This window comes from Megalops cyprinoides, chromosome 6, assembly GCF_013368585.1.
Source record: "Megalops cyprinoides isolate fMegCyp1 chromosome 6, fMegCyp1.pri, whole genome shotgun sequence".
NCBI lineage: Eukaryota > Metazoa > Chordata > Actinopteri > Elopiformes > Megalopidae > Megalops > Megalops cyprinoides.
Window position 1 is genome coordinate 7,126,860 of NC_050588.1, and position 26,923 is coordinate 7,153,782.

At 41.9% G+C, this 26,923-nt stretch overlaps 1 protein-coding gene across 2 annotated transcripts in view; it reads right to left on the minus strand.

The window, feature by feature from the left end:
• Positions 1 to 4,202: 4,202 nt before the first annotated feature.
• LOC118779107 (guanine nucleotide-binding protein G(I)/G(S)/G(T) subunit beta-1-like) overlaps positions 4,203 to 26,923 on the minus strand; it is a 32,084-nt gene continuing 9,363 nt past the window's right edge. For both annotated transcript variants that reach the window (XM_036531002.1, XM_036531001.1), the window contains exons 2-11: positions 17,112 to 17,220; positions 14,091 to 14,129; positions 13,603 to 13,709; positions 10,567 to 10,630; positions 9,798 to 9,960; positions 8,927 to 8,993; positions 8,243 to 8,444; positions 6,744 to 6,960; positions 5,525 to 5,640; positions 4,203 to 4,778 (exon numbers count right to left, since the gene is read on the minus strand). In XM_036531002.1, the coding sequence (XP_036386895.1) occupies positions 5,534 to 5,640; positions 6,744 to 6,960; positions 8,243 to 8,444; positions 8,927 to 8,993; positions 9,798 to 9,960; positions 10,567 to 10,630; positions 13,603 to 13,709; positions 14,091 to 14,129; positions 17,112 to 17,168 (1,023 nt within the window). In that variant the 5' untranslated portion in view covers positions 17,169 to 17,220 and the 3' untranslated portion in view covers positions 4,203 to 4,778; positions 5,525 to 5,533. The remainder of the gene's footprint in view (positions 4,779 to 5,524; positions 5,641 to 6,743; positions 6,961 to 8,242; positions 8,445 to 8,926; positions 8,994 to 9,797; positions 9,961 to 10,566; positions 10,631 to 13,602; positions 13,710 to 14,090; positions 14,130 to 17,111; positions 17,221 to 26,923) is intronic.

The window sequence follows — 26,923 nt, forward strand, 5'->3', positions numbered from 1 at the left end:
GTTTTGGTGTGGCTTTTTAACACCTAAATTTACTGACTGTGGGCCTTACTCCTTCCCTCTTTGCCCACCCCAGATTGGCAGATGTCTTTCCTGACCGTGTACAGTGCCTTGGGTAAGATGTTTTCCAGTACCTTTCTCTGCAGGATATGCTCTCTGTATCTGTTTGTTACAGGTGCATGCTTTTTCCCGGTGAAGTGCTTTCCTGATGAAGGGTTGCTTTTTTTTGCCAGAGTGAATGGTTATCAATACAAAATCATTTCTCTATGTCACTGTGCTTGGGAGATGCAACACCCATAAAACGAGCAAAGAGAAAATTACAAAAAACTCCCCCAAACAATTTATTTTGCCTTGTTAGTGCCAAACTGTCAGCAGCCATACACCTGCATTTAAGACACTGCTAATCAGACAGGCAGGCATGACTTCTCAGCCAATGGCTGGCCTTTTCTCACACACAATCTTCACAATGACCAATCCTTAACTAATTTAAAATGAGGTTAGTTTAAAGAGATTTAAATTGTTAAATTTAGCAAGTGTAAGCCAAGAAAATGTATTAATATTTTTTTGTTCAGAAATGTTGGCTGTGTTTTTCCAAGTCTCTGAAGTAGCAGCTTTTACTCTGTGAATCCTGGTAGTGGACAGTGCCATGAGTACAATTTCATTAAACATCAGTAGCCATTGTTATGTTTGAAGATGATGAGGTGGAGTCCATCTCTGTGAAATCAAAATTTAGATAAATATGATAACAAAAGTTAAAAAAGTCATCTAACATGTTGCAGAACACTTTCTAGTTAGCAATTTTTAGTTAGCACAACTATTTTAATGATATGTGAAAAATCCTCCATCACACTCCACAGTTGGAATTACATGGTTTTTCCTCAGTGAGTTTGGGTCTATGTCCTTATCATTAAGCAGATTTTTTTCCCCAACTTCATCTTTCCTCTGTCTTACTGGACACTGTCCAGCTGTCAAGTCATCAGCTCATACCTGAGGGGATTCTGCAGGCCTGCTACCTGTAGCTTAGGCAGAATGCACATCTGGGGATTTTCCTGGACCACTCCCAGGTGATTTGTGTTGTCTCACAGGAGAATGTGCTGGCTCACTCTCCTGAACACTCAAGGAGATGTCTCTCTTGGGACAATTCTGTCAGCAGGCTGTTCGTGTTCACTTTTACTCTGAATAGGCTATCAGCCTTCACCTTCAGTGGGGCATTCACGTTCACATTCATATTTATTCATTTAGAAGGAAGCTCTTACCCAGAGTTCATTTTGAAAAAGTGCATTCAATGGAGATAGGTAAGTAGCTGCTCAGGCACTGAATAATTAATGCCACTCTTGAACTACAGTGTCACCGTGGGAAACATTGCTACAAGGGGAGTAAGTGCTGTTGTAGCGTAAATAACCTTAAGATAGTTTTCAGCCACTGGGTTTGAACCACCGTGAGCTTGTATCACTGACCATTTTGCCACAGCAAAAGCTTGAAGTGCCACCAGGCCTTTATCTTCCATGTTTAAATCATCCATTTTCCACAGTTTTAGGATGGGGAACCAAAATATCTGTATAGGTTTTAAATATGCCCCAGAAACTGGACAGTGATCCTGCTGTTCTGACAGTTGTGAGGAGCTCATTCTAGAGCTTGGAGACAAGGCTAAAGAAGAAATGTGAATGAGTTGAGCAAACTTCCCGTTACTACATTTGTTGGTGGTAATTTTCATTTATGGCTGGGATGAACAGCTGTGCTCAATGCACTGTTCACAGCCACGCTTGTGTTTACATGAGTTATATATTCCTTACTGTTCTTAAAATAGTGTTGGTAGAATTAAGCATTTGATCCAAGTACTAACAACCAATTATAGACAGTCTGTAGGGGGAAGGTAGCAAGCGGGGGATATTGCTGGTGTGAGCAGTTACGTAGGAAGAACCATGTCAGTTGGTAGATTATATAATAATATATAATATTATTATATATATTAGACTATATAATATGATAATCTGTATAGCTGGGAGCTGAAGGCATAGTTCTTTCTATGCATCCCCAGCATTGTACACTTGTTATTGGCAGTGCCCTCCATATTTACTCATACCACTGACTCTGACCTGGCAAACCAGCGTTTACAATAAAACATGCCATAAATGGAAAAAAATGTACAGATTGTACATAATTTCTCCTGCTTAAAATACTGCTGCACAAATGAAAGTTATATTTATTAATGGGTTTTATTCCAGAAAACAAAACTGTCACTTTAATTCACTTTCTTGTGATTAGTCTTACAATTCCTGACAAGATGCTTTTTTTTTGAGTTTCTGACACTTCAGAATGAGGTTTGTGCCCATTCCAGAAATGTTCTGTCTAGGTCTGAAACGTCTTTTGGTTTTCAGCTGTGAACTGCTTTCTTGAGTTTGAACTGTAAATGTTTGAATGGATTAGATTAAGATGAGTTGAGAACTTTTACTTTGTGCTCCATTAACCATTTCATAGTAGATGAATGGTTTGGATCACTGATGTGCTTGAATGTCCATGTCATATACAGGCAAAGATGAAAAATCATCCACTTGATTTGTAACCGGGTTTGGGTGTGGAGGGAATTCACAGCCTGAAGCACTGCATTCTGTGTTCCATGAAAATTGATAAAGTACTGAAATATACAAACAGGGGAAAATGCAAATGCATCCTTGCCTACTGGAGAAAAACTGAATAAGTTCTGACTCTAAATTTGAGTTCAAATAAAATAAGATCAAATAAACAACACAGACCAGAACTTATTCAGAACCAGAGAACGGGAAAAAAGTTCAACAATAAAACTCACAACAGAGAAACATCTCCAACTGCTTTTTATTACATCTTAAATAACAGTACATTTTAATATAGTTTCTATCTTGCATCCAGCTTTCTGTAGTACACTGACAGACTTTAAAATTAAATACAAAAGGTGATAAGGGTACAGTGGGGGTGCGGAGCTCTACAGTTATTTCATGGAAAGAGAAAAGGGAATTAATTGTATTTATTTTTTTTTTTACTCCAGGCCTAATGCACAATTACATCACATTTTTTGTACAGTGTTGCAGAGGGAAAAAAAAAAAGGAAAAAAATATGCCACTACTGCTAAAGAAAGAGCGCTTCTGTTTACAGTGAAAAGGGAACAGAAAGATCCTGCCATTCAGATGCTTATATTTTTTATTAAAGAAAGCCAGGGAAAAAAGTATTACAAAAATGAGTCTAGCATTTTGTAAAGTACTAGTTACAGAACTAAGAATCTTTTGTTCCATTTGTGTGCATTTGTATGCGTGACTAAGATCTGTTAAACAACAGGATGGACCCTTTTCATTGCTTTTAGAATCATTCCAAAGGTGGATGTCATAAGAAGGAGTTAGTGTGTCTTCACAGTAAATTTGGAGTTATGATCCCACATTTGCTTCTTTCCGCTGTGCATAGCTCTGCCAGTTTAATCGAAAGATGTATGCACAGAGTAGGCAAAACGAATATGGATACGACTGTAATGATTATGGTTAACAGGTTACCTTCTAAAAGAAAAACATCAAAAGGACTTAGTTCCATATGCACTTTTAAGCAATTCTACAGCATGCAATTCTAAGAGTTAACCCACCCATGGCAAACAACCAAAATTTAAAAAAAAAAAAAAAAAAGAAAGAAAATTATCTTGAAGTTTCAACATTATTTTCAAACATTGATTTTTACAACATTTCATTCACAGAGTAGTAACTGCATTTCCAAGCACAGAATGGGGACCTCCGTTTCAACAGGAGACGAGGGTGGAACCATGTAAAAATTCATCCACACCTCCCCTACCCTCCCCTACCCTGACCCTGTCACCCCCCGCCGTCCAAAACCAAATTCAAAAACGTAAAGTAAGAAAACGCACACAGGGGTTTGTCGTGACCCACTCCGATTTACCCAATAACAAGAATGATGAAACAAACCCGGTTAAAAGTGATTTTTTCCGTTTTGATTTAAAAACAAGCGTTGGCATTGTTAACAGCATGTGCTTGGTTAGTTTCCAACGTTACTCTACATCTGCAAAGTTTCTTCTTTTTTTGTGCAAACAAAGATTGGTGACAAGAGAGGAAAGAGGAGAGGAATAATATAATTTCAAAAAATCTCGGCCTAAATATACAGAACTGGCAACCCCTGAAAGCTGGCCAAGGACTCCTTGGTGAGGCTCTTGCTTTTTTTTCCCCGTTTTCGTGTTTTTTTTTTTTTTGCTTCGTCTCATCTCGAGTTGCGTTTCTCATGATAAAGCTGGATTTAAAAACAACGTTTCTCATCTTAGACTCATCTACGTACTCGATCCTAAAATCTTTAGACTATGAGATAAAAGAAAAGCTTTCGATCCTCATTTTAACAGAGTTCACCAAATAATTCTTCGAACATAAAAAGGAAAAACGAAACAGACAAAAAACAGGAGATAGATCATTTTTGTACAATTGCACTCCAACAGTTGTTTAAGATTTATGATACATTTTCATGGGATAGTAGTGTTTCTCGCTTTCTCTTTCAAGATTGTAACATTAACATGGTCCCGGGAGGAATGCAGAATCTTGCGTTTCGTTTGATAACACACAACTTTTTTTTTTTAGCTGGGCAATAAACCATTGTGCTCTTCTTTTTGAACGAGAAGGAAAGATGTCATTTTCCCTTCACAGTTTCGGGGTGTCTTGAGTTTTTTATGGTTTATGGAGTTTGAGAGGATTGGATATGCAATGAAACTTAACGTTTTTTATGTTGGAATGATCTTCCAGTCAACTTTGGAGTCCAAATGCCATCTAAGGAACAAGAGAAAAGGCATTAAATAAAGCTGAAGTCACAACTTGGGGTAAATACTTCAGTCATAAATGGATGTTATTCTATCATCTCTTATCCTATCATGGCTAACAGAATGATGCTATTACACCTCCTGAACCAGTAGGTGGGGGCAGTCTCCCATAAATATTCACCAAATGAGTGGTAAAGCTCAACCTTCCACTTTCAGTTTCACTTCTCTCGCTGCCATTCCCAGTACTACTTCACCTCCAAAGATGAAACATTCTTAAGGAGTAACCAAATACTTTTGTAGGTATATTCAGGTACTGGTTTTTATGATCATCATATGAGCCCACTGCACAACTGTTTTTTCCATCTCCACTGTGAAATGTTGTAAGTACACAAGGGTTTTTCTTCATTACATGTAATGGATATACATGTACTCTGTATTTTCAACCTTGTGCATATTTCACTATTTCACACATTTGTAAATATAGCTACACGCAAATTACTGAGGTCCAAATATGACTGTCATAAAGAACAAAGATTGCAGCCAGTGTATTTACACTGCCTTACACAACCATGTCTCCTAACACAAAACAGACCTTTCGAATAAACTAAACATTACTCCCATGAGAACCCATCACTAATAAGGCTCTTCCATGCACTAACTACACGAATGGTTGCACATTTGAAGATCCACATAATATGCTTAGCGTTTTCTGTTGCAAATCCCTCACTTCACAGTCGAATGGTGAATCATATCTACCGTAAGGCTTTAGTTCCAGATCTTGAGGAAGCTGTCCCAGGATCCTGTTGCCACCGCCATGCCGTCGCCCGTGACGCCCAAGCAGCTGACGCGGTTGTCATGGCCAGCCAGCACACCTGGAGCACAGCATGGTGTTGAGTGTGTTAGACTGCTGGACTGTGGTGAAACGCTGACACCCCCAGAATGGCTGTGTTACCAATTTTAATGACAAGAAGTTTTCTAAGCAACTGGCTTCTCTGAAACTAAGAAATTGTTCAAGGTATGAACCTAGCCTTCATGCTTGTTTACACTGTAAATTAAAACACTTTGCTGACAGTTGAGGATTGTTTCAAGTACAGAATTGAAAATTGATGTTACCATTAACATAGAGATATCTAGCAATGGCAATGTGAGGTACTTTATGCATTACAAAAAATATAGCAGACACTGATTCTGGCACAGTAAGGTACTGAAACAAAGAACTACCTGTACTGTGTCCTAAATGTGAGGCTTGCTCTTGAAAACTGATCGTTCAAATTCCAACTTGGGATAGGAGAACTGAAGAAGTTCTCCAACTATTTCAAGTATCCTGAGAAATTCTTCTAGATGGAACATTACAGTCTAACCTCTAAGCTTTATGTCTGGCTTAGTTACCCATTCTCAAAAGTCTTATCCTGACCTCCACATCCTTAAAAACAACTAGACTTTCTGTTGAATCCCTTCCTGTTCCAACACCCTTGAACAGGCTAGATACACTTTTCTCTTCCCTGTCTTAAGTCTGATACCTCTGAAAATATAAATTTCCACGCGAAGACGAGCATCAAGGTCAGTTCTGACAAAAGCATAAATTAATAATTATCTGCATTTATATTGCTCATTAAAAACACAGCTGCTGGCTTTGCCAGGGCTGGCATTTGCCGAGGCACATCTGGCATCAGTAACAAAGGAAATATGGGCGTAATGGGTGCCACGCTACCCTGGTACACCCACAGTTTCCTTCACTCTAGCAAAGTGAATACAAGGCAACTAAAAACCCATGAAGAACCTGAAGAAGAATTAAGTCACATGCTGCCATCCGCCTTTTATAAAACAGAGAGCTGAAGGAAATACCCAAGGTTCCAGGCCAATAGCGTCAGCGCTAAGCTGAGATGGTGTGCGCCAATGGGGTGTGCGGGTGCAGAGAGCGCGTGCGCTGCGTTTCTGATTGGTACGCCTCGCACAGCTCGGCTGGTTAACCCACCGGCGCGGTCAGCCTTGAGGGTGTCCCAGACATTGCAGTTGAAGTCGTCGTATCCGGCCAGCAGCAGGCGGCCGCTCTTTGAGAACGCCACGGAGGTGATGCCGCAGATGATGTTGTCGTGGGAGTAGACCATCAGCTCCTGGTCGGCGCGCAGGTCGAAGAGTCTGCAGGTGGCGTCGTCCGAGCCCGTGGCGAACGCGTTGCCGTTGGGGAAGAACTGGAACCAAAACACAAGGACACGCAGCTCCTTAAAGGATTGATCTCAGTGGCTGAATCTGATTTATCCAGCTTCAGCAGGATCCCTAAACAGTCGATCGTTTCCACACTTGTAAACAGACGCTGGAATATTATCAGTTGCTTTCGTTTATCTGGGTGTCCTTTATCTGAATGCTTACAGTGCGAGAACGCTCACTTTTAGACCAGGTTTGAAATGACAGAAAAAGATTATCAGAAAGCCCATGAGTCATACAGGGACATCTTGGATGCCTTTAAAAAAAAAAAAAAAAAAACAAACAATGAAAAACCCTGTAGATGTTTTCTTGGAAGAATCTGGAAACTGAGGTACTTTTTCTTCTGCTGGCTCAGAAGCATTAGTCCGCAGGCTGGACGCGGACGGCGCGCCGCGAGAGGAAGCGTCGGGAGCTGAAAGGAGAGAAGAGGCGCAGTGTGCGGAGCCGCGGCCGCTGTAAAGGGCCCATTGTGTCCGCTTCGCGCGGCGGCCCTCTCGCTATCTTGTGATCTGCTCCTCCTACATAACGAGCCCTAGACTGCTGCTCCCGTTTATCCTTCAAGATCGCCGGCGTCTAAAAATAGCACAGAGCCGGGCAAAATTACGCCTGTGCTCGGTTCGCGACGGCAAAGTTGTCCAAAATCACGTTCTGCACATTCAAGTGCACCCAGCGAAAGAGCTAAAATCCTTCTTTGAAGGTAAGATTAAATTCTGTTATCGTTTGGGGCCTGGTTTTTATGTGAAGTGTGTCCAGTCTTCTCTTAAACGTCTGGAAACGCTTGAGCGACTGTACATGATAAAGACCATGTATGGAACTGATGTGACGGGGAACCTTGCAAATCCATCAGGGCCATTTTCTTATCCTGTCTGTCAACACTGTTCATGGCATTAGAACAGTACCCACTACTGTTCCTATCATTTCGGACCTGGTGTATCATCAGAGGCCCTCAGCTTTAAAGTTAGAGTACACCCACACATGGTTGCATCGTGCCTTTTTCAAAACTCTTTTCATTAGGGGACAAACCATTATTATCACATTTGTGTGTTCATATGGCTTTACCAAACAGCTGCTGATCAGGACAAGGGAATTACCCATGACTCAACATCAGGGAACAATGTGCTGTAACTAACTGCAGTGTAATGTTCGCCTCTTGCATGAGTGGGGTTGCTTTCTCCCCCCCAGTTTTGCGGTTGTCCTCTGAAATGTCTTTGGCAGTCGACCTGCCTGGTCTATCACTGCACACACGCAGGAAAGGCTGGCTGGACTTACGCAGATGGCGTTGATGTCGGACTCGTGGCCGGCGAATGTCTGCCGGCACATGCCTTCTCTGACGTCCCAGAGCTTGGCGGAGGCGTCACAGGCGCCCGATACGAATAACGTGGTGTCCGGCGCCAGCGAGAGGCTCATGACGTCACCGCTGTGCCCGGCGAAAGTGGTCGACTGCTGGCCAGTCTCAATGTCCCAGAGAGCGCTGTGGACACAACACCAGAGCATGTGTGAGGCGGTGGCCAGCGCTCACAATCAGACTCAGCAATCAAGGATTCGTGTAAGCAGTGTTCACACATATGGATTCAGATGGGTAGTGCTCAAACTCAATCAACCAAGGATTCAGGGTGATTTTACACAGTAGGAGTTTAACCAAGGTTACCGAAGGCCACAAATTAACAAGACCTTTTATCTTTGACCCCTTCAAACTCCCACCCCTCATCAGATGGGCTTGCTTCTCAACCTAAACTGAGAAGCAAGAGACTTGCATGCAAACTTCTGCATGACGTGTATATGAATCTGCCCCATCTACTTCATTACGAAGTCAGTTTGAGTAAAGGCAAGACAGTGGAGGGGCATATGTCAATTTGAATTCATTACGCATCATACTGGATGAGGCTGCTGTGTCAAAGGAATGGACAACTGTCCACCCAGGTGCCCATAAGGTGGGACAGTTCCGTCACTCACCAGCTGGTGTCGCCAGAGCTGGTTACAATCCGGGTGTCATCCAGGAAACGACAGCAGGACAGGTAACCTGGAGAAGAGAGTTCAGAGTGTCTTTCAGAGGAGAACTTCATAAAAAGAGTCTTTTCCTAAAGGATTTAAGGAATACTGGGAAAAGAAAAAGGCACAGGAAAACGGAATGGAAAATTACATAACTTTTGTTGACAGCTTTCTATAATACAACAAGCTGCTATGTGGCAATTCTTACTACCAACTCCCCAGTTCCTCCCTTTGCTTGTGTGAGTGCATTTTTTTGTGGCAGGTTTCAGTTCAATCCATAATTTGTTAATACACAAACAAGACACAAATGTAGATTTTTTTTGCTGTTTTTCCACATGTGCATGAAGTTTGGCTGCAAAGTTATTCATGAAACCTCATATAAACTGGGTTTAAGGACAGTGCCTTTGTTGCAACCTAAGTAAAAAAACAGAAAATGCAATTCTATTCAAATTTTAATGAAAGCATATGTCCCAAACATACCAATGCAGACACCTCCCCTCACAATTCTACCAAGCGCTACAGTGAGAGAGCTCATTCTGGCTCTCCAGCTAAAATTCACCAGTAAATTACTACAGAATTTGTACAGACCAGTACAGACACTGAATGATATCAAGTTTATAGTAACAACCAGGATAGAAAATATTACTAAAGACCTAGCGTCAACCAGTACTATCAGTGAATACTGAACCTTCGTACAATTCTTTAACTGAATGAGCAAGCCCGGCCTTGGTAATTCTGATTCAGATATTCAGAACCATGTGGTAATGAGGAAGAGAGAAGAGGTTTTTCTGATGAATTTTCTGGATTGTGGGTACAGGACGGACGGCCCCCTCACCCGAGTGTCCCGCCAGCTCGCGGCTCACGCGGACGTTGCCCTCGCGGGTCTTCAGGTTGTAGATGGAGCAGATGTTGTCCAGGCCTCCGCAGGCCACGTAGTTGCCCGAGGGGGCGTAGGCGCAGGTCATCACCCACGAGGAGCGCAGGGGGATGGCATGGACCTGCGGGCACCGGGAGCGGCAGGGTTAGCGGCCGTACACAGAGACGAATGAAGAATTTCCAGCTCACGTTATCAAATAACCCCTAACGTTTTATAGCTTCTACTAGTGATGCAGCTGTAATCTCAAAGTCTCCATGTGACCTGGAACACAGCCCATCACAGCTGGACATTTACAGTATCCAGCTGTTTTTCCTTCAACCCTTCAGCCAGGTTAGTTCTTAATTAGAAACGTCATAACTTCAGAGAAATTTCACATGTAACGATTGAAACTGTTGATAGTTGCAACCCTGCTCTGACATCTACACACTGAAGACAGCTTTGCCAACACTCAGCTTCACAGTGGAGTCAGAAGGGAAAAACGCTTGTCTGAAATGATGCCCAACAGTTCCTTGCACTCAGAGTAAGTTCTGCTGAAAGTGTGGGTGCTTCAGCATTTCCATTATGCAAGGGAAATGTACTCAAAGTCCATTAAACATCTCTATTATTACACATATCACTGTTAGAGCGGGTCTTGGTGACAGTTATTAGAGAAAGGACTCCACTTTGGCGCACTTCCTGCACGGTGCAGCTAGAGCCGGAGTTTAATGATGCCTATTTGTGGTCTTACCTTATTTGTGGTGTAGCTGTCCCAAATAATGAGTTTGCCATCCTGGGAGGCGCTAACTAGGAGCCTGTGGGGCAGAGAAAAGAGGACTGTGAAGCAGGGGGACAGACACTTCAACAGCTAGGGCGAAACAGGGTGGTTCACTCCCTCCAGGAATGTACGGGTGGAACGGTCAAACAGGAGAAAGGAGAACGCTTGGGCATTTTTAAGGCGTAAATCTACACATATTAAAAAAATGGAGCAAAATCTATGCTAATAAGGATGAAATTGTTCATTCTGAAAATGCACAAGTACCTAAACGTAACATGCCTTTTCATATCAGGCAGCTAGCTAGCTACACACCTAAATCTGCAGCCTTAAAGATTGTTACATTATCAGGCATGGACATCTGAGCTTTACTGGCTCAAATGATGACGAGAACCAAACACTTAAAAATCTCTGAGAACATTATACAAATATTAATTTATCTGAAATGCAAAAACCCAGGACGTGAGAACTGGTACATCGTTGCAGTGGGGGACGGGGGTCGAGGAAAAATCACCTCCACCACAGCAAGACAACAAACAAGTCTGTTTGTGCTAGTGGTGCTGGTCTAAATCTCCTGAATGAACACCTAGTTGGCAAAACATGATAAAAAAAAAAAAAAGCAAGACGCAACATGGACCATGATGCCCTGTCAGACTGGAAAAACCGGCTGAGGCAGAGCTTGGTGAATGGGCAGATACCCGTTTGAGAACAGAGAAGGGCCTAGCTCTATTATATCTGCGCTACGTACTTCCGTGGTTCTGGTGAAGCTAGAGACAGGAGACTCGCAACCTATCAGGAGCCTCTGTGGCCTTCGCCTTTGACCTCATAGCCAGAAATTTATTAATTACTTTCCACTTTCCTCGGTGAGGATAACATTTCTGTCATGTTTCACCAAAATTGTTGTTAGCTGCAAACCACATCAGGAATGCTGGTCAATGAAAACCTTTCATATTTAATCCTATACTACCTTGGGAAAGGAATAAGGAGTAATTGAAACTGTGTGCATTGGATTACTGTAACTGAGAATCATTCCTTTCAATTTCATATGCAAATTCATGGTATTTGCAATGTTTTGATATCTTGGGAGGCAACAACTTGTGCACCTAAATAGTATATGCAAGAGACATGCAGGATATGGCACTGGGCTCAGCAGATGTTTGTAATATTAAATTTAATATTACAGACATCTTTTTGTCTCATGTGGTTGTTTTTTTTTTTTTTACTTTGGTGATTATTTTGTTATTTACAATCACATAAGCAACTATCATTTTAAAGGAGAAGACTATGGTGATGTGCTCTTATTTTATTCAAAAAAGCATGGGCTTTATTTAGTATTAGTCACAAAGTTTGCTCATGCTGCAGGTTCAGTGAGAGGGCAGCAGTAATTCTTTTGGCTTGTGCATCTGAAACATTCAGGAAAATGTAACATTTCCTCACTTGCTTAAAGATCTGACGTAAGAGGATAATTAAAAAGTAAAAATGAAACAGTAGTGATAAATAAGGAAGAGGAATACTAAACTAGGAAATGTACTAATGGAAAAGGTCTGTTAAAAGCAAACAGGACTCTGGAGCTCTCAAGAAATCCTCTTACAACTCCTTTTAAGTAGGACGGGCAAACTGTGGTGTTGGTCACATTCAGACATTCGGTCTCACTTTACAATCTGTTTAGGTACAGTACAGGTACTGTCTACAAACACAGTTTAATGTTAAAACTCTGTGAGCCTTGTGTATTACACTTGTATAATAATCTTGATGTATGTCTTAGTAGTAGCCATATAGTTACACAGTAGTACCTCTGTAGGTACAGCAAAGATAGGTATTAGTGTGACTTAATGTAAAGTAGAGGCCTAACATTCACTGCTGGCCTCCTCTCCTCCAAACACCGCAGATAAGGAGGGGGGAATGATTTTGAGAGGAAGAGTCAGGCCCGTTTCCAAGAAATTGAAATTTCAGAACAGAAAATAAATTAAAATCATTCCAGAACTACTCAATTTCTTGCCAAAAATAAATCACGATTAACCCCCCCCCTCGCATTGCCCCCTCTCCTCTAATAGAAGATGCTTCCAGGGAATCGCGATTTAAATTAAATTAAATTGCGATTACGTTTTACGTGCGCATGCTCACAGTGCGTTAATGCAACAGCGGGACAAAATCAAATCACTCCGATTACATGTTGCTACGGTTAACTAATTAAATTTAAATACAGTCAAGACCAATTTTCATTTCTGGTGAAAAACAGTTTGTACATTCAATTCCAGTTCAATCCCAACACTGAGTGAGGGGTTGTTATCCAACCCTGCTGCAGGATTCCTTTTAAAGTGGGCTGGCCTCCAGAGACCCTGCCTGCAGACTGAGGTATGAAATGGGAAAATTAATCAAATTTGCCTGGTAGTTCGTTTGACCCCTACCTTCAACCCCTGCTGCAACAGGAGTCTGGGAAACAGACACTCATTATGAACGGGGCTTTAATGAGAAAATCCATGTGCCCAATTAAATGCCTGGACAGGCTAAAAATAACTAATTAGGGCAAGCCGTATGTAAAAATACTTTTTTTTTTTAACTCTGAAATGAGCATTTGACTATATGGACAGCCAATTAAATTTAAATAACTTATAATTCATAAAGGGGCCTTTTCATAAAATGTGGCACAAAGACAAAAATGCATTGTCGACTCATTACCCCCAGAAAAAAAACAAAAAGACCAAACAGAATGGAAAAAAAAAAAATGACAAGACACTTTTTTTTTTTACATGATTTTGAGCATCCCTCCCTTGAGGGACCCTCATTACTCCTGTTGGTGATGTGATAAAATGCTGACTCCTGCTGTCATTTCAGCACTTACTGAGAGTAGCTTGCAGGTGGAACCTCTGAGCTGCCTCAAAGCATAAAGTACAAGGAGGATATAATATGTTCCAAGAGGCATCATACTTTCCTGGCTTTTTTTTGGGGGGGGGGGGGGTTTGAATGGGCAAAACAAAATTGAATTTAGTAACAATTCAGCTCTTTGATTACCTCGAATCACTGCCCCAGTGCATGGCATAGATTTTAGCCAGATGCCCTCTCAGTGTTCGTCTAGTGCGCATCTGAATTCGGCCAACGGGGTCGACATTCGCCGAGATCTGCAAAACAAGAAGCATAGAACACGTAACGTTTCCAATTCCTGTGCAGATGGGCATCAAGCAACAGCACTGTGTGCTGCAGACCAATGCTGAGCAACGCTATCACTGTACAGAGCCTGGATGACTGCAAGGAACTGACTGACCTTTCACCAGTACACTAGTATGTGACAAGTACAGCATCCTGTGGCTTAATATTATAATATCATCTTATATCTAATATAAAAAATATCCTCCCGTCACCGGGCATTGTGACCCTTATCACCGGGTTCACCCTCGTGTGCGTCACTCACGCGCCGACGTGCGGACAGAAATTCAGCTGCAGAATCCTGTTGCTCGTCGTGATCAGTCTCTGATCGGTGATCGTTTTCGTGAGGCTCTTACCTGAGATAAGGTGGCATCAGCGCATGCTTTCCTGGCATCCTACAAGAAAAGGGACACAGAGAATCAAATGAATACATTGCACATCATAAGTTTCCCCATTCTGAAGAAAGTGAATACACGAAACAATAAGGAATTAAGTCCACAATAGTTGTGCTTTGCATTACAATTTTGACGATATCCATTTATACAGCTGGATGTTTAATGAGGCAGTTCTGGGATATGTACCTTGCACAAGGGTATATCAGCAGTGCTCAAGAGGGGAACGGAACCAACAACCTCTGGGATACAAGCCCTGCTCCCTACCACTATACCACCGCTGCCTAGTGTACAATTTAAGCAGTAAAAGTAAACAATGTATGTAAAGGTATTTACATATCAATGAAAATTGTATATAAAAATACACAAAAGTTAAACACATGCTTACATGCTGGAATGCATCAAATGTGTAAAAAGTGCTACGATTTGCGTTATTCAAGAACAGTTGAAGACAGCCCCCCTAAACAGATTTCACATACATCTACATTTTCCTTCTTCTCCCTCCTCCATCTTGTTGCATGACTGTAGCAATTTAAAACCTCCTTAAACATACTTCTAATATAAAGCCTTTGTTTGGGTTTCTGTACCCATCTAGTCCTGCTTGGCTTGATTCCAGAAGAACACACACACACACACACACACACACACACAACCTGCAAGCAATCCCCTACCCTGGGCAAATCTGTTTACATTAAGGACGCAACCCAGGCTGCTGGCAACACATCTGTTCAAAGAAACACTGCTAAAGATTAATCCTAGTTTAAAGAACAACATGAACTTCCTGTCCCTCCTGTGATCTAGTTCAGTTGAGGTTATTAGTGTATTATGACTGGAGTCAGTCATTGATGAGAGGGTAGCCTACATGCATTTTTTTTTACAATGGAAGACCAAACTGAGGTTTTCCATGCAGCAGCCTCTCAGTTCAGTCCTGCCTGTGGTCACAGGAATCCCTCACAAACACACAGTCGTGATGAACATGGGGGAAAATTCAAATTCAAAAATGCACAATATGTTTCGTGTACGCCTCAAATGATATATTCAGGAGATCTGAAGCCATTGCAAAATTAAAATAAACAGACGTATATTCGCTTACCGCTAGAGAAGTCCGCTCTTATTCTAATCTACAACAATATACTGGATGGCTGTAGGGTTAGTTGGTTTGTTTTTTTTTTTTTTAATTGGAAAACACAGTCCACTCTGTCTCTGACCTGGCACCCGCTCTGACCAGCCATTAACAGAGCTGGAAAGACAACATAGCCATTAAGGGCCATTTCACTTTGGTAGCCTAAACGTACACTAGTTAAACCTAGACTATCCACTTTGAGGAGGCACACAATCTCACGACTGACCGATTTTGAGACATGTCAAAAAAAACACAAGGCAACCACGTTAACGGCACAACAGGCAGCCCGTAATCAATACTATGTCATATGTATCATCAAATTTGACCAGATATTTGGGGTTTGTTTTCGCTCAGTTTGCGGTTGTGGATTCCTTCCCCGTACCGCACAATTCCAAGCCAGTCTGCAGTTCTATGAACAGACATCCTGACGTTCTATGCCGCCAGTCTGTCGGCTGGTGTCGCACTGACTGGCCAGCCCCCGACGTATGGGGAGAGTGATCGCTTGCAGAGGAAGCACATCCTCGTCCAAACGACTGCCCTGGGTTTCTAAATCGAACGTTGCATTTGTACGTGCCTATCTTGAGCTATCGTGTGCCTGCGTGCCTTTTTGTAGATGGAAGAGAACAGGACAAGCTGCTGATGCTATGCGGGGCTGCAGCTCAGTTTCAATAAGGCAGCCTGCAGGTGAAGCCCACGTGCGGCCGCTCCGCCTGTCAGGTTGCAGCCATCAGTTCTTGACAAGCGTATTTATTCAGGTTCATATGTATGTTGTTGACAAAGATTCCAACGAATCGCTGACTGACCTGATAAACTAGTCATAGCTAAAACCTAATCGGTCATAAACCCCTCCTTGAGAAGGAATTAAACTCGTTCCTCGTCGTAATCTTTCGAAGTTATTTATAACATGCCCGTAGCAGGCTAATAAGTTTTCCACTGCAGTCTAGCTAGAGCGCAGAATTTTTCTAATTTTGTAACGTGCAAGTCGCATTTTTCTTGCAACTTGTGAAAACATGTAACTGTAGGACTAATAGGTAATCCACAGTTATGCTAGAGAGGAACTCTCGTGATCTATCTATGATACCATTACCATTGCAATTATTAAATACTTTTAAGAATTAGGTGATCAGGTATCATTAAATATTTTGGTAATAAAAATAATGTCTTAAAACCAACATCTCATTCAGTTTATATTCAGTTTATGAAAACCAAATTATTTCATGTAAGGTTCACAAAGGAGGAGCTATCTCTGATGCAGTCCAAGTGAAAATAATTTATCGCCAACCTGTGATGGTTATTTAAACTTACTTGCTTGTTAATTACGCAAATCCATCAACAACAGTAGCTCTCCTGTCACTATTTTCTCAGAAAGTCAGATCTAGCGCCGGGACTCTCAAGATTATTAAGATTATTTAATAATCTTGTACTATTTAATAATCTGCGTGTGTTCTCAGTTAATCAATTCATAAATCAAAATCTCTTCAATTGCAATTGCTGCTAGTCACCAGATCATATAACAAGATCTACCATTTTTAAATGACATTTCAAACACGATTACATATGAATACATATAGTTCAGGAGCCTTTGTTGTGCTTGTTTATTTTATTAATTATGGAAAATCTTGTTCTAAAGCACCAACAAACGAAGTGATTTTGGGATGTTTATCACCTACAAACTGAAAAACATCCTCTATGAACAAATGCTCTAATCTTTGCGGTAAAATCTCAAAAATGTGTTGGGGACGTTGGAATAAACTGGTGGGTACACGCTTCCAAAAGGGAAGCGCGGGACCAAACAGTGTGAATCCAGCACACTTTGGCAGCAATGTGCGGACAGCCGGGTAGGGAGCCCGGGCGAGACTCACTCTGATCTGGTTCTTGAGCTGATCGGCCTCCTGGCGCAGCTGGTCAAGTTCACTCATTTTCCTCTGCAAAACGGTGCGCTTCACTCCTGCCCCCGAAACACTGGCTTTTCTGAGGAACGGAAGAGAAGACAGCTTTAGTACACCACACTGGCATAGCAACTCCTACAGCTGCCGGGCGGGCAGTGAAGGCAATGGGACATGTATTACACAATAACAGACAGGCAATTTAAAAATAATACCAATAATTTAAAAAAAAAATCAGATATATAAACTCAAGGAATAGAAACAGGCAGTATCATGTCACCAACCATGGACAACTAATTTTGCTGATGCAACAAAACCACTTCTTAATAGCATGTGCACTCTCAATCTAATAAGTAAATCAGCTGATACAGGTAAGTGGAATTGGCATTGTATCAATCAGCGGCAACAACTCATCTTGCATCTGTGCATTCAAACTATTAGCTAGCATCCAATAATAAGAGAGAACTCGTTTTAGTTAGCTCGCCAGCTACATTTGTTGTTTGTTTTGTTGTCCCATACCTGTCAAAAAAAAAAGTCATTGTTAAAAGCCATCGCTTGTTCCTAGAGCAGAATGCAACCCTGCCTGCTCATATTCAAACCCTCAGACACAGAAACTAAGGTTACATGTTGTGTGAAATGCATTGTAGACACAGGATAAACTGAGTATTCAAGTTTTAAGTTCTCTGATGCCACGGAATGTATCACACAACAGTATTTTAAACAGTTATTTAATATTATGTCATGGGTTGGATTTGAAAGGATGCTGAAAATGTTAGACTGCTCAGAGACAAAAAGATGTACTCAAATAATCACCTAGGATATCTGATTTGAGCTATTTGATCAAATCGTTTTGAATTTAAAAGATTTGAAAACGAGTCTGATTTTACACTTCTGTAGTACACAGTACAATGCTCAGCTGAAGTATCCATAAATGTCAGTATGCAGTGCTGAATTGGAAAAAATCACTATTTCACTAATATTGAGTTATTAAATTAATGCACAAGAGAAACTGTAGATGTTTCCTGGTATCAAAACTCTACTTTCCAGTAACTTCATTTCTGGCCACATTAGTATTAGGTAGGTTACTTAAAGTAATTCATAAGAATGAGGCCTAAAGGTAGCCTACTTTTTGACAATTTCTGAACTGTGTTACTAACAGTTCAAGTAACACACAAACTAAATGCATTCAGAAAATTACTACATGCTTCCCAACTACTACTACTAATACTAATTTGTGATTCAGAATTGCTCAACAAAAAATATTACATTCCTACAGTCCACAAGCTGGCAGAAACAAAATGACATTAAGCGTGGTGAACTGTATTACTCTATTATTCTTCATATTCTTTAACCAATGGAGATGCTTAACAATGAACACAGGCCAGTCCATGCCCTTTATTATTCTGGAGTGATCTTTACTCACGATCTTATGTACTGCAATGCCCAAGTAAAGCTCATTTTGACATGTTATGATCAGCTTAAAACTGCAAGTTCCCTTCATAAAAGGGTGTGTGTGTCTCATTATTTATGTAGACAATAAAAATGCACTGCACCCCAGAAAATACTATAAACTTAACCATAATAATCAAAAGTACCAATTCTGGTGGTCCACATCCAAACTCATTGTTAAGTCAGAATTTTCACCAATACTTGTCTGAGCACAGTCCTTGCGCAAATTCCTGCTTAAGAATCAAAATGCCATTGCTGGTCTGTACTGGTTACCAAGCAACTGGATTCTGCTGCTATTCTGGTGTCCAAAACCACATTTTCTTGCAAGCAATGTGAAAACTGAAATCTTAAATCTGAAAAATCTTTTGTCATAAAGAGAACTGGAGGTGGACTGACTCATACAGACAGGTCCTCTATGGAATAGCTGTGGAGGGGGAAATCATTCCATGCAATATACAGTACTTCTCTGCCAACCAAAACAAGGATCACTAGGACCCAATGGCACTGATGTTGCCTGGTAACCTCTCCAAGAAAGATGCTGAGCGCTGCTCTACCTATTTCCCCCAGGTAACAGGTGAGGGAAGGCGGGTGAAAACAGTGGCCCTCGCCCGGAGGTCTCTGCCCTTGGTCCCCCCCCCCCCCCGGCTCTGCTTCGTCACCTCTCCTCCCAATGTCATTCGCCTAATCCCAGGACACAGTTGATTCAGCTCCTCCAGCCAAATCCGGTTAAGACCAGAGCTGCTGATGATCCTCAAAGCAGCGGCTCTCCTCCTGACCCCAATCCTTCAGATACGTAGATGCACCACTGACCACTGACACCAAGAAATTTAGAAGTAAACTTATGAATGCACAGGCTGCTGATGGAAAATGTGTTGGTGCACAGAATTGTAGTAAGTGAGGCAAAATTAATTGTACAGTAAGAATGACAAGATGCTACAATACTTTTTGCAATGTTTTGCACTGACGGTACAGTCAATGTCATACAATTTTGATATCAATAACATCAATATTAATATCACAGCTGCGAGGCTACAATTTTCATACCGTAAAGTTTTTCTGTGACAAAGTGTAAACTTTACGGAATCGAGAGGGAAGTTCCTCTAAGATAGTATGGTATGGACAAACAGTTCGACAAAACGTCTATCACAGCAAGTTGGAATGAAAAACACCAAGATGACATTTGCTTCATCTCTCAAAACACAAATATTGTTTTATTTTCCCTTTGATGTCATTCCACAAAGAAAAAAAAAAACAAACCACTGACGACCCACAAGAAATTATGCTGCGCAGCGCACACCACTTTCACCCCTAATTTCAACCAGATTAAAACTGTCAAGATTTAAAAGAGGATTTTCTACAAAGTTTGCACCATAGGGTGAAGCAGAGGTTCGGTCTTTTGCCAGTGAGACACTCACTGCAACCACATACTGATCCAGACAGAATTTCAGAAGCTACTGAAACACGAGTTGGCCAAAAATCACTTCCAACCACTTAAAATCTGCGATTTGAGAGTAGGACTGATTACTGGTTGTTTCAGGTTAGACTAACAAATTGTGCCTTACCTAACGCTCTCCTTTGAAGCAGTCCCCCAAAGTTCTCGTCAGCTGGACACCTTAATAATGAACACCTTCGCTAGTGGAACAAATTAGCCACCTCTCCGCTGCACGCTCCCTTCTGATTGGACGGCTCAGGTAACTGGGTCTGTGCCTAGTCGATGAGTCCAAATCCTCTAATCTTGTTGATAAAAATATGTCGCGTTAATGTAGTTAATTCTCCCTCTCCATCCTCTCCACACTTCACACCTACAGAGTCCACAGCATCAGGGCCAGCTAGCTTTCCCCTGCAACACGTGTGACCTGGATACAGACTTAATCTGTCCTATGGACAGGTTTGGATAGGAACGAATTAAACACGCCCAGCTAAGCACATTGCCCATTTCTATTCATCATGACAATGGTCAAAACACACTGCAAAACACGTCTTAACTGTAAAAAAAACGACCACAAATCACAAGTGCCGGCTCAAAATAGACCCTGATAAATGAGTTCTGCTGGGGAGAAAGTCCTTTGATTTGACTGGTGATAATGGGTAAACGTGACAATGGCACACAGCCACAGTGGGTATGAAATGGGCTGCATATAAGCACTTTCTGCCAGTCTATTTTTAGAGAGGAGGCGGACAGCGCTCGGGCAAGAGGGAAGCCGACCTCAGTCCTTCTAGTTCCATTAGTTCTGCAATCTCGGACACAACGCATTGACGGGGGGAAAGGAAGTGAAATTCAGCTGTGCTGAAATACTCAATGGGGGCCACACACCACAGCTCGCTTACTTATTTGCCTGTAGACAGCTGTGCACATTTCAGGTGTCATAACTAGCACAATATTCCATAACGAGCTGTGAGAAGCAACGCTTCTCAAATCATCTCCGCAGTTAGTCAAAGGAAACCCCTTAATTGTGCTTTTTTAGAATGACCAATTAGGACAGAGCAGACGTTCCCTTCTGCATGGAGGTGAGGTAAAAACAGTAGGGCCTGGCGTGGGATTCAAATCTGCTATCTTCTGGGTGGCATTCAGTTCATCTCCCATTCCTTAACTACAGCCCTGCCTGCTGCCCAAATCAGTCTAATTGAATCCTTATGTGCTCAATGGCCCAACTTCTCTCAGTGTTTGCTTGAGCGCTGTGTTGCGACATTAAGTGAAACTGTGGTTACACTTAATCAACAAGACAAAATGATTTATTAGTAATCCAAATGCCATCCTCGGCTCTGATCGAAATCAATCCCCCCTAAGCAGATTTGTGCTGCCGGGCGAGCGCTGAAATGTGGCTCAATCTGAACCGCAACGATCCATAAGCACAGCCTCTCCCGTATTTCCTCACACTTCCTCCTAATGGGCAGCTACTTTCTGGCTCTCACAGTCAACTTCATCAGAACTCTTCAAGGAGGGGGGGGGGTGTTGGTTTGAATAAAGAACTTGCTGTAACGTCTGTCAAAATTCTTCCCTTTTTTTCCTAGATCTGGCAGCCAATCAGGTCGAAGGGGTGGAGCTCGCTGGAGAGGACAGCGGTGGAAGGTAGAGCGAAGCCAGCCTCCCTTGGTTGGAGAGGGGACATATTAAGGTGTCAAGAAGAGGATCAGAGGCTTGGGCAGTGTTGAAGGACAGAGACAGATTAGACGACAGAACGTACAGGCAGAGGACATTTGGGAGGAGAGCTGCTAATTAACCCCCTAGGGAACGGGAAGAAGGTGTGGTAACCTGAGCATTAAAAGCAGCCAACACAGAAGTCTGTCAGTCTGAGAGCCCTGGCTCCTCTGTCTCTCAAAATGGAGTGGGTCAAACAGGGATCCATAAACCTGTGCCAAGTGAAATCCCAACTACAAAAGTGAAAGTGGTAAACGCCTTTCGCATCTTAGCAGACTATTGTTCCCTTCGAACCCCGGGTTTTCAATTCCCAAACCCAAGCATTAAGTTAAGGTTAAAAGAACACCTGCACAAAAAATAAGAAAGCCATTGAATATTGATTAGCTGAGACCATCAAAGTGTAAGGTGCGATAAACATGACATCAATTATCAAATTCCACATGACACCAGAAAGCATTAAAGTACCTGTCACGAGGCTAAGAGGTCTATAGGCAAAGCATGCTAGTAATGTTGTACCATACATTACTTTGCAGCTTTACTCATGTTGTGTATAGAGGTGAGAAAAGCGGACTTCACAGATCTTATAATGCTGTTCCTTTTACTTAACTATGACAGGTAACCATATTAAAAATCCCATTTGTTTAACAACTCAGGAAAGAAAAGCTTGTCTGAAATCCTTTAGTCTGATCTTGACCAGCTTCATGGTGTCTAACCCTCGTCCAAAGCCCACAGGCCAGGGATCCAGCTCTCGGTGCAAATCACAGTGCTGTTACTCATCTTTGAGAACCGTTGTTCTTCACTGTAAAGCATACAGGCACCAAATGCTTGGCTAAGCTGTACATACACTCTCCCTGCATGCTCAGCTGGCTTGTGTCTTACCTTTCTGCTGTGTTACAGGGCTTGACACTTTTCAATACGATGCCTGGCTGGGTAACCAGTTAATAGTTTCTTTCGGCCCAAACAGACAATATAATTGTCATGTTTTAACACTACAGCCCTCAACCACCTGCAAAGGTAAAAAGCCAACAAGAGAACACTCAGCTGAATTTGCCATTTGGTCAAATTCAGCTGTCATGTCTTATTTCTTGTTGTCTTTTTTATTGAAATATAAGTACATACAAACATTTTGATCCTTCTCTTTAGGCTAATAACATTAGCAACACATAAAATAATAACGTCCAATCGTGTCAAGACTGTTCAGGGGAAAGAAAACCGGAGGCTGGCAAGATTTTGCTCCTCAAGTGAAAATCTCTTTTTAATACAAATCAAGGTCACAAGGAGGCAGATGCCTGTAAGGGGAAAGTAGATGTTTAGCCCATTTCTTAGCCATTGGCCCACATGAGTGAAAAATGCAAAATAATGTGTATGCAGAGCTTTCTCTGTCAAAAATGTTTGACCATTACCTACCATTGTAGCCTAAATAACTTCATGAATATGCACGTTTCTTAAACATCAACAACAACTGAACCAAGGTAAATGTGAAGTAACTAGCTAGCTAGATAGCTAGTAATAAAACCAGGATAGCAAGCTAAATAAAATTAGTTTGCCCCATCGCAGGGCAAATCAATACACTAAATAATTCCTGTTGTCTTTCTTTGGGGAGGTAGCAAACTCTAGGCACACCTAGCTAGCTCGCTTGCTTGCTACTGCTAGTGGCTCACGAGTAAAAGATGCCACAGCTCAACCTCAAAACTGCCACAAGTACCAATTAGTGATACACACCACAGAGGCAGGCCAACCAGAGATATGTTGGCTGCTCCAGTCAGTGTCCGTGTATTGATGCAGCCGAAGAGCTATGAATTAGAAACCTGCTAGATGAAACAGTTACAATAAGGATTTTGCACAAGGGCTTCATAAGGGCTTTCGGATGCTGAAGTTTTTTCAGATGTAAATACAAACTGTCAGGTTTAAAGAGGACAGGAGGAGATAATATTGTGAGGTTGTCAGTGATGAAAAATGATATTGTAAAGACAGATCGCCACTGCAAGGCAATGTGAGAGGAGACAGTCTGACCGTTTTATTTAAAGGGCTAGTTTTTTTTGTTTTTTTTGTTTTTTTACTGATATTTTGGTTGCCAATATGGGCAACCAGGCAACACCTAATGGCTGCCAAAACCTTTTGATCAGTGAAAGTTGGCTGTCCCAGGCATGTGGGTGACCCTTGATGTCGAGCCCTGGTGTTAACAGGCAGGGGAGATGTGAATGGCTTCACAGTACATTCTAAGGATCGCAGGCAGACTGGAAGCGGAATACAAGGGAGCCCGGACTACGAGAACCGCCAACAACTGAATAAAAAGTGTACGGTCAGGTACCTGCTTGGAAGGCCTGGACAGTGTGGGACGAGGAGGCGGGTCACCTGCAGACACCAGACCATGGCATTCTTGTGTAAGGAAATGGAGATTTCTCCACAATGCAACCAGTTTCTTGCTTTGAAATATTATGACTATGGTACAGAATACCACTCTCAGAAGACCATTTTAGATTTTCACTGAGATTACCCTTCAAAGGATTGAAATGCTGTAAGAACACAGTGAATGTGACTTACCAGCTTAATACTTGATGCATGGTTGCCAATCTTCTGAGTTTTACTAGGTGGACAAGCACTAACACAGCTATGGCTGGACAAAAACCTGATTTTATGTTGTTATTGAAATGTAATGATGGCCTAATGAGTAGACTTCTACCGAGTCTTTTTAACCTACCACGGCATATGCTTTTTTCAAACATGTATTTTAAAGGGATGTCAAATAAGTCAAAAAAGTTCTTGAAGCTGGCAACTTCAACCAAAATTTGTATTGCACTTTAAAGAGCAGCAGGGTAACATTTCACCTGAGTATGTTTTTGTATGGAATTTCTTTCATAGATGAAACAGAGCAGTAAGCTAGTTCTAATGCAAGGTCCTGTTTATGAGGAAGACTGGCTTCGCCAGCCTCACCTCTTCAAGTCCTGTGGCACTGTAACCACAAGGCCTACAAGTTCTCATTTTCTTTCAATATTATACCTTATAATTACAACTTCTGCTTGGAACAACTTAAAATTCTGTATTAAAAAAAAAAAAACAAAAAAGACCATGGCCTGGGTAAGCACAAGCACTTTTCTGCCATGTGAGAAAGTGCAGAGGCTGAAATTTTGCAACCAAAACAGTCTTACGTATACTACAGCTCATCAGAGTGACAATGTATCTATTAAACCACAGAGGGACCTTTTTTCACTTTCCTCACCTGACCCCCTTTCTCTTCATTTCCTTTCGTTTTAACAAATGGGCAGGGAGTTGATTTTACCCATGAAGCATTTCACCCAACACTGAGCGTCTGCACACCTGGCCCATGACAAACAGGTTATACAGGAAGGTGATGTCGCTGATTGCAGCCCAGACGACAGTTATTTTAAATGCCACAAGGGAAAAAGGCAGCAATGGAGGCCGTGATGACTCACGACTCATACGAAACATATTAATCTCATATTAATCTCATTAGAATACCTGGCCATTATGTTCAACAATGCACTCCTATAGAAAATGATGGGCATTCAAATTAGAGATGAATGGCTTTCTATGTACTTCTATGATTACGTTTATAATTCACTTCTAATACACACGTCACTTGTAATGCACACATGTCATGTACTTACTTTTTATTTAGGAGCTTCCTGCGTGTGTGCAGGCATCAGGGTGGCGCGAACAGGAAACTCACAGCAAAGATACCGCTGACTTGTGCCCTCTTTAGGTGACATTTCACCAGTAACTTCAGCAAGTCTGGCGCAGAGGCCTACTGAATTATACCTTGCCTGTTCGTATCACATGACATTTATATTCTCCACTATAAAACTGTAACAAAGTGATAAAGTTATCTTCAAATGAACACTGCTAATGAATGTCAAGTGAGACCCCACTACACACGGACCATGGACACACACAGCCACTGCAACATTAATGCTGCCGATCTTTAGAATCTTGGCAGACTGCAGTGTGACAATCACACACTTGTACCTGCCCTTGTAAACAAATCAGCTGTCCATGTTCTAAGTGCAGTGATGGACTGTTGCTTGCTGGTGCATGAGCAAATACACCTGGGTTCCTCTTGCAACAAACACTTCAAATTACTGGATATGAGCAACACGACAAAGCAAAAAAGGAACTAGCTAGAAAATGGCTTTTCACGTGCCTTCCCTGTCTTGCTACAAGAAACTTCTGATCTCTGATATTAGGAAACCCTGGGGGGGGGGGAGAAGAAAGAAGAAATGGAAACTGCATTTGGACAAGGATTTTTATTTTTTTTCAAAATTCGGCAGCTGGCTAAATGATAGTGCACAGGTACTTAATCAGAACGTGTCTAGTTAAATGCCAGCTCTGACTGGCTATTCAATTTTCCAAACCAAGGAAGGGGAGGTTGGGGCTTCATAAACTCCCTTCATGGGTGGAGCTACCATATGCTGTTAATCACTTCTTCTATAAAGTTTTAAAAAAGGGACTATTTGCCATTGCAGACCACAGATCAGGCAAATAGCTGATGACATGATTTAGAGCTCATGAAAACTCATTCTCTCAACACCAGGGAAATCCTACAGTCCCAACAAGTATCATGAAGGCATTCACACGCTGCAGGTGGGCTGGCAGAGTTCGCGGCAGTGTGGCATAGCACTTAAGGAGCAGAGCTCGTAACTCAAAAGGCTGCCAGTTCAATTCCCAGGAGCACCACCGCCGTTGAACCTTTGAGCAAGGTACTTAACCTAAACTGCCTCAGTAAATATCCGGCTGTCAAGAAAGATAACAAAAAACTGTAAGCCTGACAATCACCAGGATCTCACAGCAGCACAGCAAATTGGCTTTGAATGTTATGTGTTATGTGGACAGTGACAGGAAGGCCGGCCAGGGATTCCTCATCTTACTCCATTTGTCAGGTGCCTGCAATTTGCGTGCATGACATCACTGGAGCAGCGCTTATTTTCCAAAAAAGCACAACAACTGACTGCGGTGCACTGTTTGACTTGCGCTAAATAGTTGTTGCTTAGCGTGAGAGCGCACCGGAGGATTGCGTTCAGAGCTCCTTCACAAGTGAAGCAGTCGTCACACTGAGACGCTATGATTATATTATTCAAGTCTGCACAGCACTTGCCATCTAACTGGCTACCGAGTTGTCCTGAAACGTGCATCCAGTTTACCATCTTACTTCTCTCGCTTGCTGCCTGCATGATAGTCCACC